General features: G+C 39.8%; 1 protein-coding gene across 1 annotated transcript in view; it reads right to left on the bottom strand.

Moving 5' to 3' along the window:
• LOC109406629 (uncharacterized) overlaps positions 1-16,229 on the bottom strand; it is a 246,946-nt gene that overhangs the window by 148,420 nt on the left and 82,297 nt on the right. Inside the window, exon 2 of the mRNA XM_029854731.2 lies at positions 1,179-1,592. Coding sequence (XP_029710591.2) covers positions 1,179-1,233 — 55 coding nt within the window. The 5' untranslated portion in view covers positions 1,234-1,592. The remainder of the gene's footprint in view (positions 1-1,178; positions 1,593-16,229) is intronic.

The following is a 16,229-nucleotide window of genomic DNA, read 5'->3' as shown; positions in this document are numbered from 1 at the left end:
AGTAGAAGTAAATAAAAACATTAAAAAGAAAAGTGAGAATATTGACAAAATAAAACCAAACAAAACGGTATAGTTTAATTTAGGAAAGTTAAAGTACGCTTCATTTTGAAAATCAGTTCGTTATTTTACTAAAGAATCTGATCGGGAAGCTAATATCGCTTAGTCGGCTAAATTGTGTAGTTTGTGATTCTGATTAGTGTATAGCAAATTTTGTGTTTATATTATTTGCATTTATTCGCTATTCGTCTGAAGGATCCTAGCGAGCCAAACCCGCGGCAGAAACCCGCCATTCAGGTCCGGAGAAATAAGACAATTGAGGGTAAGTACTCAACATTACTGATGTGAAACGGCAAAAGAAATGATATGGTGTAAATGTTATCGTTTATAATAAGTAGTTTCAAGCTGCCACACAACAAACAAGTGCTGCTCTGAAAATTAGGTTTGAATAGGGTGTTCCGATTTCGAACAGTAGTCATTTTGAGGTTAGGTTCGTTGGTGTCATAAAGAATGGATCCACTCGAGACAGGCAGACCAGACTGGACAGGTGGTCAACGACGTGAGGAAACCGAGTCTGCTGTATTGGCCTTGAAGGATTCAAAATTCAGTGTAGGTAGTGAAACACTTGAGCTCCGAAGTGCATCCGAGACATCTAAGAGATGTTTGTTTTCCTGAAGTATGTACTGATGAAGAAGCATGTCAGATGATCCTGCGGGATGATGAAATCTGAAATTTCGGATAACGAACCCGAAGTGTACGCAGTACCAGTAATGACGTTCGGATGCATAGATCGAAAAAAATCTGTTCAAAGTATTCTATGGACGCATTCAACAGTTTACCCATAATGCAACAGAAGGTTCGGCTGCCAGAACGTGGGAGGAATGGTTGTTTAATATTAATTGGTATTCACAAGAATCGAGAGAAGACGTTTTTCGGAAAGAAGCCTCCCGTTCGTGTTATCGGGGTCCTCTTGATGGGCCACGACCGGAAACCCGACAACACCATTTAGCACAACTTGAACCAAACGTGGGAAACTCTATTAGAAGATTCAACTAAATGGGTGGGTTTGTTGAGACAAGCCTCAAAAGCCTTTGAAAGGATCTGTAAGCTTCCGAAATCTTGAATAGGCGTTCGTGAGGGTGATAAAATTGCTAATTCAAAAGTGAAAAACCAGAACTTACCTTTCATCACGACCAGTTGAAACACGTACATCCAAATGTTGGCCTTGATTAGCATTTTTGCGGCCGAATTGTGTCTCTCGGCTCCTGTTGGGCGCCCTCCGTCCGGGAGGATGTGAGCTGGGTCCGTGATTTTGGGTAAATTTCCCTTTCTCGCTCACTTTAACGACACTTAGGAAAACGACGAAACGGATTCACACATTCGGGGTGGTGTTTTCTCGATGGCAAGCATGGCTTTTGACGGGAGAAAGAACGGTTGTAATCATCATCATCATCCTCCTCCCCCGACGATGATGATGAGCCATTTTGCAATTTCCATTGTTTGCGATTAGTGAGAATCGAGAAAGTTAGCTCTAAATGGAATTGGCAGTTAGGTACACTTCCAGAACGGTGCAGTTCACTTCAATTGTGTACGGTCTGCAAGGAGAAAGAAGAAAAGGAAAGGAGGTTACAAACAGCTACTGTAATAATTTTGATCTCATTAAATATTGAACCAGATACGTTACATCATAAGAAACCATAACCCGATAGGAGGCATACTTGTTTCAGAGGCCATCTTCTTGGAAATCAAACCGAGCATGATTCTATGAAATTCTAATGGCTTGGTTTATTGACTTCCTTTTCTGTTTCAAATCAACCTCAGATGTGTGTTCCATATTTCAAAGGTTATACCAATCATTTTTAAACAGGCAATTTGCTTTGATTGAGAATAGTTATCGAGGTATAGCTGAAACATAGAAGATAGAAGATAGAAAAAAGAAGCTAGGAGATAGAAGATAGAATATAGAAGACAGAAGACAGAAGATAGAAGATAGAAGATAGAAGATAGAAGATAGAAGATAGAAGATAGAAGATAGAAGATAGAAGATAGAAGATAGAAGATAGAAGATAGAAGATAGAAGATAGAAGATAGAAGATAGAAATAGAAGATAGAAGATAGAAGATAGAAGATAGAAGATAGAAGATAGAAGATAGAAGATAGAAGATAGAAATAGAAGATAGAAGATAGAAGATAGAAGATAGAAGATAGAAGATAGAAGATAGAAGATAGAAGATAGAAGATAGAAGATAGAAGATAGAAGATAGAAGATAGAAGATAGAAGATAGAAGATAGAAGATAGAAGATAGAAGATAGAAGATAGAAGATAGAAGATAGAAGATAGAATATAGAAGATAGAAGATAGAAGATAGAAGATAGAAGATAGAAGATAGAAGATAGAAGATAGAAGATAGAAGATAGAAGATAGAAGATAGAAGATAGAAGATAGAAGATAGAAGATAGAAGATAGAAGATAGAAGATAGAAGATAGAAGATAGAAGATAGAAGATAGAAGATAGAAGATAGAAGATAGAAGATAGAAGATAGAAGATAGAAGATAGAAGATAGAAGATAGAAGATAGAAGATAGAAGATAGAAGATAGAAGATAGAAGATAGAAGATAGAAGATAGAAGATAGAAGATAGAAGATAGAAGATAGAAGATAGAAGATAGAAGATAGAAGATAGAAGATAGAAGATAGAAGATAGAAGATAGAAGATAGAAGATAGAAGATTGAAGATAGAAGATAGAAGATAGAAGATAGAAGATAGAAGATAGAAGATAGAAGATAGAAGATAGAAGATAGAAGATAGAAGATAGAAGATAGAGGATAGAAGATAGAAGATAGAAGATAAAAGATAGAAGACAGTAGATAGTTGATAGAAAAAGAAGATAGAAGATAGAAGATAGAAGATAGAAGACAGTAGATAGTAGATAGAAAAAGAAGATAGAAGCTTGGAAAGCTTCTAATCAGAAGCTTGGAAAGCTTATCAGCAGAAGCTCGGAAAGCTTCTCATCATAGGTTCCGAAAGTTTCTCAGCAGCAGCTTGAAAAGCTTCTCATCAGAAGCTTGGAAAGCTTCTCCTCAGAAGCTTGGAAAGCTTCTCCTCAGAAGCTTAGGAAGCTTCTCATCAGAAGCTTGGGAAGCTTCTCATCAGAAGCTTGGGAAGCTTCTCTTCAGAAGCTTGAATAGCCTTTCTTCAGAAGCTTGGAAAGAGTCTCTTTAGAAGCTTGGGAACCTTCTCTTCAAAAGCTTGGGAAGCTTCTCTTCAGAAGCTTGGAAAGCTTATCATCAGAAGCTTGAAAAGCCTATCTTCAGAAGCTTGGAAAGCTCTCTTCAGAAGCTTGGAAAACTTCTCTGCAGAAGCTTGGAAAGCTTCTCTTCAGAAGCTCGGAAAGCTTCTCTTCAGAAGCTTGGAAAGCTTGTCTTCAGAAGCTTGGAAAGCTTCTCAGCAGAAGCTTGGATAGCTTCTCTTCGGAAGCTTGGAAAGCTTCTCTTCAGAAGCTTGGTAAGCTTCCCTTCAGAAACTCGGAAATCTTCTCAGCAGAAGCTCGGAAAGCTTCTCATCATAGGTTTCGAAAACTTCTCGAAGGTTCAAAAGCTTCTCAGCAGCAGCTTGCAAAGCGTCTCAGCAGCAGCTTGAAAGGCTTCTCATCAGAAGCTTGGAAAGCTTCTCTTCAGAAGCTGGAAAGCTTCTCAGCAAAAGCTTGGGAAACTTCTCAGCTGAAGCTTGAAAGCTTCTCATCAGAAGCTTGAAAGTTTCTCAGCAGAAGCTCGAAAGCTTCTGATCATAGGTTCCGAAGGTTTCTAATAGGTTGAAAAGCTTCTCAACATCACAGAAGCTTGGAAAGCTTCTCAGCAGAAGCTTGGATAGCTTCTCAGCAGAAGCTTTGAAAGCTTCTCAGAAGAAGCTTGAAAAGCTTCTCAGCAGAAGCTTGGAAAAGTTTTGAAAAGCTTCTCAGCAGAAGCTTGGATAGCTTCTCAGCAGAAGCTAAGAACCCGAGCAAAGTACAATAACTGAGCAGTAACAAACTGATAACTAGTGTTCGCTCCAGAACTCATTTTACGATATTGTGTTATCAACTTGGTAGTTCATGTTACCATTACCTGTCAAACTGGGGGCATCATCGTCGACAACAACAATGGAAGTTAGTTATCAATGACCGTTGCAAATATCTTTCTGATAACAAAATAAGTTTTCAATTGGATAAAATTGAGAGATTTACAGAAGTTGTTATCAGGGTGCCTTATATGATAACATAATGAGATATTTCATTGGTATCACGGGTATACTTGGTTGTTATCATGTTTGTTATGTTGCCTGCTTATTCAGCCACAATGAGAACAAATTTAGATAATTATTGTTGATATCAGATAACACAGTATGTTATCCGGTTGTTATGAAACATTGCTCGGGAAAGCTTCTCAGCAGAAGCTTGGAAAGCATCTCAGCAGAAGCTTGGAGAGCTTCGCAGCAGAAGCATGGGAAACTTCTCAGCAGAATATTGAAAGCTTCTCAGCAGAAACTTCGAAAACTTCTCAGCAGAAGCATGGATAGCTTCTCAGCAGAAGCTTAGAAAGCATCTCCGCAGAAGCTTAGAAAGCATCTCAGCAGAAGCATGAAAAGCTTCTTAGCAGAAGCTTGGAGAGCTTCGCAGCAGAAACATGGGAAACTTCTCAGCTGAAGCTTGAAAGCTTCTCAGCAGAAACTTCGAAAGCTCCTCAGCAGAAGCTTGGAAAGTTTCTCAGCAGAAGCTCGAAAGCTTTTTATCATAGGTTTCGAAAGTTTCCCATAGGTTCTCAACAGCAGCTTGCAAAACTTCTCAGCAGCAGCTTGGAAAGCTTCTCATCAGAAGCTTGGAAAGCTTCTCAGCAAAAGCTTGGGAAACTTCTCAGCTGAAGCTTGAAAGCTTTTCATCAGAAGCTTGAAAGTTTCTCAGCAGAAGCTCGAAAGCTTCTCATAATAGGTTCCGAAAGTTTCTAATAGGTTGACAAGCTTCTCAACATCACAGAAGCTTGGAAATCTTCTCAGTAGAAGCTTGGATAGCTTCTCAGCAGAAGCTTTGAAAGCTTCTCAGAAGAAGCTTGAAAAGCTTCTCAGCAGAAGCTTGGAAAAGTTTTGAAAAGCTTCTCAGCAGAAGCTTGGATAGCTTCTCAGCAGAAGCTAAGAAAGCTTCTCAGCAGAAGCTTGGATAGCTTCTCAGCAGAAGCTTGGAAAGCATCTCAGTAGAAGCTTGGAGAGCTTCGCAGCAGAAGCATGGGAAACTTCTCAGCAGAATATTGAAAGCTTCTCAGCAGAAACTTCGAAAGCTTCTCAGCAGAAGCTTGGATAGCTTCTCAGCAGAAGCTTAGAAAGCATCTCAGCAGAAGCTTGAAAAGCTTCTTAGCAGAAGCTTGGAGAGCTTCGCAGCAGAAGCATGGGAAACTTCTCAGCAGAAGCTTGAAAGCTTCTCAGCAGAAATTTCGAAAGCTCCTCAGCAGAAGCTTGGAAAGTTTCTCAGCAGAAGCTCGGAAGCTTTTTATCGAAGGTTTCGAAAGTTTCCCATAGGTTCTCAACAGCAGCTTGCAAAACTTCTCAGCAGCAGCTTGGAAAGCTTCTCATCAGAAGCTTGGAAAGCTTCTCAGCAAATGCTTGGGAAGCTTCTCAGCAGAAGCTTGCAAAGCTTCCCAACAGAAGCTTGCACAGCTTTTCAGCAGAAGCTTGCACAGGTTTTCAGCAGAAGCGTGCACAACTTTTCAGCAGAAGCTTGCACAGCTTTTCGGCAGAAGCTTGGAAAACTTCTCATCGGAAGCTTGAGCAGCTTCAGTTCGAAAGCTTATACAGCTTCTCATCATAAGATTGGAAAGCTTCTCATAAGAGCCTTGGGAAGCTTACCAAGCTCCTAATGAAAAACTTTTCTAGCTTTTGATGAGAAGCTTTCCACGCCTCTGACAAGAAGCTTTCCTAGATATTGATTGGAAGCTTTCCAAGCGTCTGAAGAAAAGCTGTTCAAGCTTCTGATGAGGAACTTTCCAAGCTTCTGATGAGAAGCTTTCCAAGCTTGTGATGAGAAGCTTTCCAAGTTTCTGATGCGAAGCTTTCTTAGCTTCTGATGAGAAGGTGTCTTAAAATCCGATTTCTAGTTACTGATGAGAAGCTTTCCAAGTTTCTAATAAGAGGCTTTCTGAGCTTCTTATGAGAAGCTTGGAAAGCTTCAGATGAGAAGGTTTCTAAGCTTTTGATTCCAAGGTTCTGAGAAGCTTTTAAGCTACGTATGAAAAGCTTTCTAAGCTTCTGATGAGAAGCCTTCCAAGCTTCTAATGAGAAGCTTTCCATGCTTCTGATGACAAGCCTCCAAATTTCTGGTTAGAAGCTTTCCAAGCTTTTGATGAGGAACTTTTCAAGCCTCTGATGAGAAGCTTTCCAAGTTTCTGATGAGAAGCTTTCTGAGCTTCTGATGAGAAGCTTTCTACGCTTCTGATGAGAAGCTTTCTACGCTTCTGATGAGAAGCTTTCTACGCTTCTGATGAGAAGCTTTCTGAATTTCTGATGAGAAGCTTTCGTGCTTCCGATGAGAAGCTTGCGAGCTTCTGATGAGAAGCTTTCGAGCTTCTGATGAGTAGCTTTGAAAGCCATTCTAAGCTTCTAGTGAGAAGGTGCATAAGCTTCTCATGAGAAGCTTTCCAAGTTACTGATGAGAAGCTTTCTAAGCTTCTGATGAGAAGCTTTCTGAGCTTCTGATGAGAAGCTTTCCAAGCTTCTGATGAGAAGCTTTCCAAGCTTCTGATGAGAAGCTTTGCATGCTTCTGATGAGAAGCATCGAAAACGTCATAACAGAAGCTTGGTAAGCTTCTCATCAAAAGCTAAGAAAATATACCATTAGAAGCCTGGAAAGCTTCTCGTCAGAAGTTAGAGAAGCTTCTTATCAGAAGCCATCAACACTTCTCATCCGAACAATTGAGCTCAATAAGCATTCCCAGTGTTCATGACACATTCTTCTTCGGTTCAATGGTTCCTATTTCCACCTGAAAAGAATTTCCCCGAACGACACTCGCACCGGTGGTGCGGTGGTCTGAGAAAACAAAATTGAAAAATTAAAAATTCAATTCCACAACCGCATCGACTTCCGGCGAACTGTACCAACCAACGAACAAACTGCCCATCTGGGAAAGGCCTCGGAGAAACCGCACCTCGCACACACTAGAGCCCCGGAGTCTTTTCGATTCCATTTTGCAGGTCGAAATTTGTGAGCTTTGCGCTTCGTAATCGAAAACAATTTCCCTGTCCGGACCGTTCGTTGTTGGTTGGTTCGTTGGTTGGTTGGCACTTCATGTCTCGCATCAGCAAACCAGCCTCTAGCACAGGCTGGATGTGGTGGTGAAACTTTCCAATTTTTCCACATGGTTGGTCCGTGCACTTCTTCGTCCCAGCTGGGTACTGGATAGGGAGAGGGAGGGGGCTGTTTTCTCCGTTTACACAATCGCCTCATAAAGTCTGCCTACACGATTACCAACCAACCAACCCACCCTCGCACAGCACCATCTGGTGGCACGCCATCGGAACCAGCTGTTGGACCGTAGCCTGACTTTCCGGCGGCAAATTTACTGGGCTACTAGCCGAACCGAAAGTATAACTTTGGGGGAGGAAACCACACAGGACCAGCAAATTTTACGATATCGCTGTGTATAATCGATAAATCGATTCACACAAACTTTGGCTTGCCAGTTTTTCGATCACGTTTTAGCGGGAATTTTCTGCGAGCAAGAGGAGTGGGAAGCATCGAAAACGAGTAGATGAAATACGCCTGCAAGTAGGCAACGAAAACAGCAACAATTTTGACATGCCCCTGCATTTAGGCCACAACGCGTTGCAACGCCACAGCAACATAAATTAAGGGGCGAGTGAAATGCTCAATTTTAATTGGATTTCATGCCTTGAGGAGAGCCATTCCTGCGGAGATGTCTTTTCATATATTTTGACCGGATTCTTCCAGTAACTTCTTCAATTACTTTGACTTTTCCGGATCGTAAAAGATTATCACCCTACCGGGCCTCCGCCACCCCCACCACCATGGCCAGAATTATTTCCTTTCACGATGGAAAAGCGATTTTCTCCCCAGAGGCAATTTCAATATACAAGAAAGACCCGTCCGTCCGTCCGTCGCTCTCGGCGTAGATTGGATGTTTTTATTTGCCCTCGTTCCGACTGCGGCTCCGCGCTATTTTTGCAACCAACAACAACGCCAACAACGGGTGGCTCCACCTAAGATTAAGGCCGATTAAGTTGTAATGATTCGACGAGCGAGCGAGCGAGAGAGACAGAATGGCATGATTGGCGCCAGACGGCGCGTGGCCCGTCCACCAAAATATCCTAAGCTCGTAAATCGGGGCTTTGATGGCGATGGTATTTATGTGTAGTACGTAGGTACAGGCAGCGTAGCAGCCAGCGTAGCCGTTTCGGCAAGTGTGACTCGATTAAAGGGAGATCAGCGTGGTGGATTTGAGTGCTATTGAATGGCTCTTTTATCGGCTTGCGGTTTATTGAAATGTATTTATTCAAAAAGCGATTCGGCGAAGTTTGTACAAATAAATGCTTTGAGAGGGTTTGGGCATTTTGGGTCCTCCGCAGGCGATAAGGAAAGTAATGATGCGAACAATCAAAATCTCGATTCAATTTGGGCGATTAGGAGGAGAATAATATCAATGATCCAATCTTTTAAATTCTCTATGAATTCCCTGACAGATTCATCTAGTATTTCTCTGAGGAATTGCTCTAGGAATCCCCTCAGAGATTCCTCTAGGAATTTCCTCAAAGATTCATTTAGGTATTTCCTCAGAGATTTCTCAAGGAACTTCCTCGGGGATATCTCTAGGAACTCCCTAATGGATTCCTATAGGAACTTCCTTTCGAATTCCACTAGGAACTCCCTCAGGTATTCCTCTTAGAACTCTCTCAGGGATGCCGCAAAAAACTTTCTCAGGAATTCTTCTAGGAACTTCTTCAGGAACACCTGTAGGAAGTCTCTCATAGATTCCTTTAGGAATTCCTTCAGTAACTCCTTCTAGGATTCCTCTAAGAACTCCCTACTGGGTTCCTTTAGAAACTCCCTTAGGAATTCCTCTAGGGAGTACCTCGAGGAACTCCCTCAGGGTCAGGCATACCTCTAGGAACTCCTTCTGGGATTCCTCTAGGAACTCCCTCAGGGATTATTCTAGAAACTCCCTAATGGATTGCAATTGGAACTCCCTCAGGGCTTCCTCTAGAAACTCATTCTGGGATTCCTCTAGGATTACCCTAGTGGATTCCTATAAGAACTCCCTCAGGAATTCCTCTAGGAACTCCCTCAGGAATTCCTTTAGGAGCTCCCTCAGGGATTCCTCTAGGAACTCCCTAATGGATTCCTATTGGAACTCCCTCAGGGATTCCTCTAGGAACACTCTGATGGATTCCAATTGGAACTTTCTCAGAAATTCCTCTAGGAACTCCTTCTGGGATTCCTCTAGGAACACCCTAGTGGATTCCCATAGGAACTCCCACAGGAATTCCTCTAGGAACTCCCTCAGGGATTCCACTTAGATCTCCCTCAGGGATTCCGCTTAGCACTCCCTCAGGGATGCCGCAAGTAAGTTTCTCAGGAAATCTTCTAGGAACTTCCTCAGGAATACCTCTAGGAACTCTCAAAGATTCCTCTATGAATTTCTTCAGGAACTCCTTCTGGGATTCCTCTAAGAACTCCCTACTGGATTCCTTTAGGAACTCCCTCAGGAATTCCTCTAGGGAGTACCTCGAGGAACTCCCTCAGGCATACCTCTAGGAACTCCTTCTGGGATTCCTCTAGAAACTCCCTCAGGGAATCCTCTTAGAACTCCCTAATGGATTCCTATTGGAACTCCCTCAGGGCTTCCTCTAGGAACTCCTTCTGGGATTCCTCTAGGAACTCCTTCTGGGATTCCTCAAGGAACACCCTAGTGGATTCCTATAGGAACTCCTTCAGGAAATCCTCTAGTAATTGCCTCTGAGATATCTCTAGAATCTCCCTCAGGGATTCATAGATTCCTATAGGAATTTCCTCACGAATTTCTCCAGAAACTCGCACAGGGATTCCTCCGCAAATTCTCTCAGGGATTCCTTGGGTACTCACTCAGGGATTCCTCCGGTGATTCTTTCCGGATAAACTCTGGAAATTTCTTACGGAATTCCACCATGTACTTCTTCTGAGATTCGTTCAAGAATCCCTTCTGGCATTTTTTTAGGATGTCTGGAACTGGGACTCCTCCAGGACTTATCCAGGAATTTCTTCTAGGATTATTCTATGATTTTTTCCAGGATTCCTTCTGGTTATCCTTCAAGTAATTTTTTTCTTCTTCATTATTGGAGAAACAACAAAGTTATGAGTAGGTATTTTCAAAGGTTTGTTCAGACATTTCAGGAATTTTCTTGTAGGAGTTGTAGTCAAGTAATTTCCGCAAGAAATTGACCCAGCATCTCTTCGAAAAATTTCCACAGGAACTCTGAATTTCCTCAGAATGCTTTTAAGTATTCCTCAGAGATTCCTGCAGCTATTTCCCCAGAATATTCATTTGTTAATGGCCCAGACAATTATTTTGGGAATTTCCTGAAAAATTCTTTAAAAATAGCCCCAGAAATTTCTCTGGGAAATTCCCCTGAAATATTCCCATAAATTGCTGTAGAAATTTCTCCAGACAATTCTTCAGAAATTTCCTCCGTAACTCCTCTTGAAATTATGCCAGAAATATCCTAAAAATTTATATTAGTTATTTTTAAAGGTATTCTTTCTAATTTTCTCCAGGAATTCTTTCATGAAGATTTTCAGAAAGTCCTTCAGGAAATTTTCCAGGACTTCCTCTAGGAATTTTCCCCAAGAATTCTCCACAGATTCCTTCCGGAAACTTCTCCAGGATTATTTTAAAAAGTTAACCGAGAAGCTACTCCAAAACTTTTCTTAGAAATTCTGTTGGAAATTTTCCGGAAATTCCTTCAAGAACTCATCAAATATTACTCCAGAACTTTCACAAGGGTTTCCAATAGGAAATGCCCTCAGGAATTTTCCCAGGAATTCCCCCAGAAATATCCTCATGAACTCTTTTAGAAAGTTCCCCAGGGATCCCTTCAGGGATTTCCATTAGAAATTATCCCATAATTTTTAAGGAAATTTATTCATAAATTCCTTTGATATTTCCTTGGGAATTCTTTCAGAAATTTACCCGGAAGAACTTCTGCTGGAGTTTTGTCACAAATTTCCTCAGGAATTTCCCGAAAATGTCTTCATATATTTCCCAGAGATTCTTTCAGAAATTTCCTCATGATTTCCAATAGATATTTTACAAGAGATTCATTCTGAGTTTTCCCAGGAAATATTTTATAATTCAAAATTTTTAAAGATATTTCTTCAAAAATTCTTCCGTGATTCTTCCAAGAATTTCCCGATTTGAAAATGTTCCTAGTAATCCTTTCAGAAATTTCCTTAAAAAAAGTTAATTATTTTCCCTAAAAATGACCAGTGAGATTCTTTCCGGAATTACCCCAGAATTATTTTTTGAAAATAGGCCAGTAAATTCCCCATGAATTCATTCAGAAATTTCCCCAAGAATTCCTCCATGAGTTTCCCCTGAAATCCCTTCGAATTACTTCACAAATTCCCTTAGCAACTCCTCCAGCATATATCCTAGAAATTTCTCCAAGAATTTCCTTAGCAGCTTCTTCAAATTTTTTGTGAATTATCCCAGGAATTTTTCGAGGATATTTCATAGTAATTACTCTTTGTATTTTCTCAGTAATTCTTTCACAAATCTACGAGAGATGCCCCAGGATTATCATTGGCAAATATCCCCATATATATATATATATATATATATATATATATATATATATATATATATATATATATATATATATATATATATAATAATTTGCCCAGCAATTCCTCCACGAAATTCCCTCGGGAATTCCTTCGGGAATATCTCCAATATCTCCAGGTATTTGCACAAAAAATCCACCAACAATTTCTCCAAGAACTTCTCCATAAATTTCTTCGGTATTCATCTTGATGTGTCCCAGGAATTTCTTTGGGAATTTCCCCCAGGATTACCATCACCACTTTCTTAAAATTTTTATCAGAAATTTTCCCAGGAATTCCTCCGAAAAATTCCGCTGGAATTTCTGTAGAAAATATTTCGAAAGCGTCCGAAATTCTTGAAGAAAATTTCGCATGAATTTCTTCAGGAATTTACTCAGAAATTCCCCAGAGATTCTCCATCAGGGATTCCTCGATGTACATTCTCAGGGATTTAGAATTTCCTTCAGGCATTCCTCTAGGAACTTCCTCTGGGATGCTCCTAGGAACCCCCTTATGGATTTCTATAGGAACTGCCCCTAAGAGATCTCTAGAAACTGCCTCTGAGATATCTCTAGCAACTCCCTCAGGGATTTTTTCATGAATTCTCTTAGATTCCTATAGGAATGCCTCCAGGAACTCGCTCAGGGATTCCTCTAAAGACTCCCTCAGGAATCCTTCTAGAAACTCTCTCAGGGATTCCTTAAGAATTCACTCAGGGTTTTTTTCCGGAAATTCCTTTCGGAAAAACTCTGGGAATTCATCCATGAACTTCATCTTAGATTCGTTCAAGGATTCCTTCTAGGATGTATTTTTTAGGATGTTTTCCTTAGGACTACTGCAGGAGTTATCTAGGGATTTCTTCTGGGATTATTCCATGAAACTCTTCCAGGATTTCTTCTGGTAATCCTCCAAGGTTTTCAATTGAGTTTCACTCAGATACCCAATGGGATGCTATTAAGATTTTTTCAAGGATTTCTACTTATTCACACTGAAATTTCTTATTTCCAAAGGTTTGTTCAGACATTCTAGGAGTTTCCCTGTAGGGTTCCCCAAGCAATTTCCGCAGCAAAACTTTCAGAACTTTACACAGCAGCTGCTCCAAGAATTTCCACAAGAATTCTGTAGAAAATTTGATTTGGATTTTACTCAAAGTATTCTTCAGAGATCCCTGTAGCCACTTCCCCAGAATAACCATTTGAAAATGGCCACGAGAATTATTTTGGGAATTTCCCCAAAACATCTTTCAAAAATATCTCCAGGAACTACCCCCAAAATTTCCAGAGAATTTACATTAGTAATTTCAAAAGGTATTCTTTCTGACTTTCAACAGGAAATCTTTCCGGAAGTTTTTCTGAAATTCCTCCATGGAATTTACCAGACTTTTTCTAGGAATTTTCCCCAAGAATTCTCCACAGATTCCGGGAATGACCCCAGGATTTTCTTTTTACAAAAAATTACTCAGAAGCTCCTCCAAAAATTTTCCACAAATTTCTTCAAGATTTTCCATTCATTCCTTCAGAAATTTCACAAAGATTTCCTATAGGAAATGCCCTCAAGAGCTTCCCCAGGAATTATTTCAGAAATATCCCCATACACTCTTTCAGAAATTTCCTCAGAAATCCCTACAGGATTTTGTAAAGAGTTTTCATTATGGAGTTCCTTTGATTATTTCCTTAGGAATTCCTCAGAAATACCATCATATATTTCCCAGAGATTCCTTCTGGAATTTCCTCATGAATTCCATTAAAATTTCAAATTAGAATTCTTTCTGAGATTTCCCAGGAAATTATTCAGAAAGTTTCTAAGCAATTCTAAGCAAAATTCCCAGGAATATCTATACAAATTTTTACCATTATTTCTTCAAGAGTTCTTTCGAGATTCCTCCAGGAATTTTACCATTTGAAATTCTTCCTAGGAATAATTTCAGAAATTTCCTATGAAAAAATGTTAGAAATTTCCACAAAAATGTCAAGAGAGATTCTCTCAGAAATTTCCGCATGATTTTTTTTTTTAATGTGCCTGGAAGTTCCCCTTGAAAGCATTCAGTAGTTTCCCAAAGAAGTTCTCCATAAATTGCCATTTAAGTTCCTTCTGAATCACTGCACAAATTTCTTCAGGAATTCCTCCAGGAAATTTCTCAGAAATTTCTCCAAGAATTTTCTTAGAAGTTTCTCCAAAAATTCTGCGAGGTTTCTTCAGAAATTTTACCATGCTTCTAGTAGGAATTCAGAACGGAATTGTAGCAGGATTTTCTCAAAAAAATGGGCATAAATTTTACAAGAAATTCCATTAAGATTTTGATAAGAAAATTCCAGAGGAATTATTTCAGAATTTTCTTTTGAATTTTTCCAAGATAATTTCCAGGAATGTCTCCATGTATTTTCCCAGAAACTCCTCTTCCAATCAACGAGAGGTGCCTTCGGAAAATTCCCCAGGATTATCATTTCCCCATGCAAATATCCCCAATGCCTCATGAAATTCTTCAGAAATTTTCCCAGGAAGTTCCACAAAAATTCCTCCAGCAACTTCACCAAGAACTTGTTTAGAAATTGCTCTGGTAGTCCATCTTGATGTACCCCAAGAATTTCTCTAGGATGGTTTTCCAAGGATTACCATTGGGAACTTCTAAAGAATTTCTTTCAGAAATTTGCCCATGAATTTAAAAAGTTTCCGTAATTCTCAAGAAAATTTCGCATGAATTTCTTCAGGAATTTCCTTAGAAATTTCCCAGGGATTCCTCTAGAAATTTCTCCAGCATTTCCAATAGAAAGTGTCCTCAGGAATTCTGTCAAATGAAAATCTCAGGAATTTCTCTAGGAATGTTACCGGAAATTGCTGGAAAAATTCCTGTAGAAATCTCCAAAAGTAATTCCTAGTGGAAATTAAGGTGGAATTTCTGGATGAAAAAATAAAGGAAGCCCCAACCCCAATGAAATTGCCGAGACTTCTCGAAGAACAGAAGCATCCAAGAAGGAATCTTTGAAGAATTCCTCAAGCCCAGGGCAAAGATCACGGTCCATACAAATATATAAAAAAAAATGTACAAACCAAAAACCATGCAGTAGGTGTAAGTGTAGAATTAGCTATAAGTTAAAATACACATTAATAAAAACAAAAAAAAACCATGCAGTAGCTTCAGTACTCTTTCCACGATTTCCTCTTTTGAATAATTCCTTCCACAGTTTCGTATATAATCTCTCCACTATTTTTTTTGTAATTTTCTCCGCCAATTCTTCGAGGAACAAGTAAGTAAGGCCATCCCTTCAGGAACTGTTTAGATGGTTTCCAAATTATTTCCCAATAGAATCAACAAGAAATTTCTAAAGGAGCTTTAAAATAAATTTCTAAAGGTTGTATCTGAAGAATTCCGGAAAATTTGCCAAGGAAATTTCTGAAGAATCTGCTAAATATGTACATTGCTGGAGGATTATTTTTATGGAAATGTCGTTGGAATTCTCACAGAAATTACCAAAAAATTCCTAAAAATAGCGAGACCAGCCATGTATAAAAGCTCCGTAGGAATTCCTAGAAGAATTCCTCAAGGATTTCCCTCTAGTAATTTTGCTATTTTCTAGGTATTAAACGTTTTCCGCTTTCGCTAGAATGAAAAAAAAACTCAAGTTAACGTATGGAACATGAAAGGGTTTATTTCCTTCAAGTAACACGAGCGCCCCAAGCAGTGGGAGATAAAAATCGGAAAATGGAATCTCTTGGATTGCGATGTTGTTTTGAGGATCTCATCACTTGAAACTATGATCAAACAGATTCATCAGTTTAGCCTTGAAATGATTTGATGTTTTTTATAGAACAATAGTTTTAAAAAGGGGCTTGGTATCGCATTTTACAGTAGAAAGACCAAGCCTTCTCAATTAAACCAGAAGACCAGAAGACCATAATACCAGAAGACCAGAAGACCAGACGACCAAAAGACCAAAAGACCAAAAGACCAAAAGCCCAAAAGACCAGAAGACCAGCAGACCAAAAGACCAGAAGACCGGAAGTCCAGAGGACCAGAAGACCAGAAGACGAAAAGACGAGAAGACGAGAAAACGAGAAGACGAGAAGACGAGAAGACCAAAAGAACAAAAGACCCAAAGACCCAAAGTCTCTGGGCCCAAAGACCCAGAGACCCAGAAGACCAGAAAAAGAGGACCAGAATACCAGAAGACCAGAAGACCAGAAAACCAGAAAACCAAAAGGCTAGAAGACTAGAAGACCAGAAGACCAGAAGATCAGAATACCAGAAGACCAGAAGACCAGAAGACCAGAAGACCAGAAGCCAAGTAGACCAGAAGACCAGAAGACCAGAAGCCAAGTAGACCAGAAGACCAGAAAACCAAAAGGCTAGAAGACTAGAAGACCAGAAAACCAGAAGACCAGAATACCAGAAGACCAGA

This window comes from Aedes albopictus, chromosome 1 (assembly GCF_035046485.1).
Source record: "Aedes albopictus strain Foshan chromosome 1, AalbF5, whole genome shotgun sequence".
NCBI classification, from domain to species: domain Eukaryota; kingdom Metazoa; phylum Arthropoda; class Insecta; order Diptera; family Culicidae; genus Aedes; species Aedes albopictus.
The sequence above is the reverse complement of the archived record's forward strand: the minus strand, read 5'-3'. Positions and strand labels throughout refer to the sequence as shown.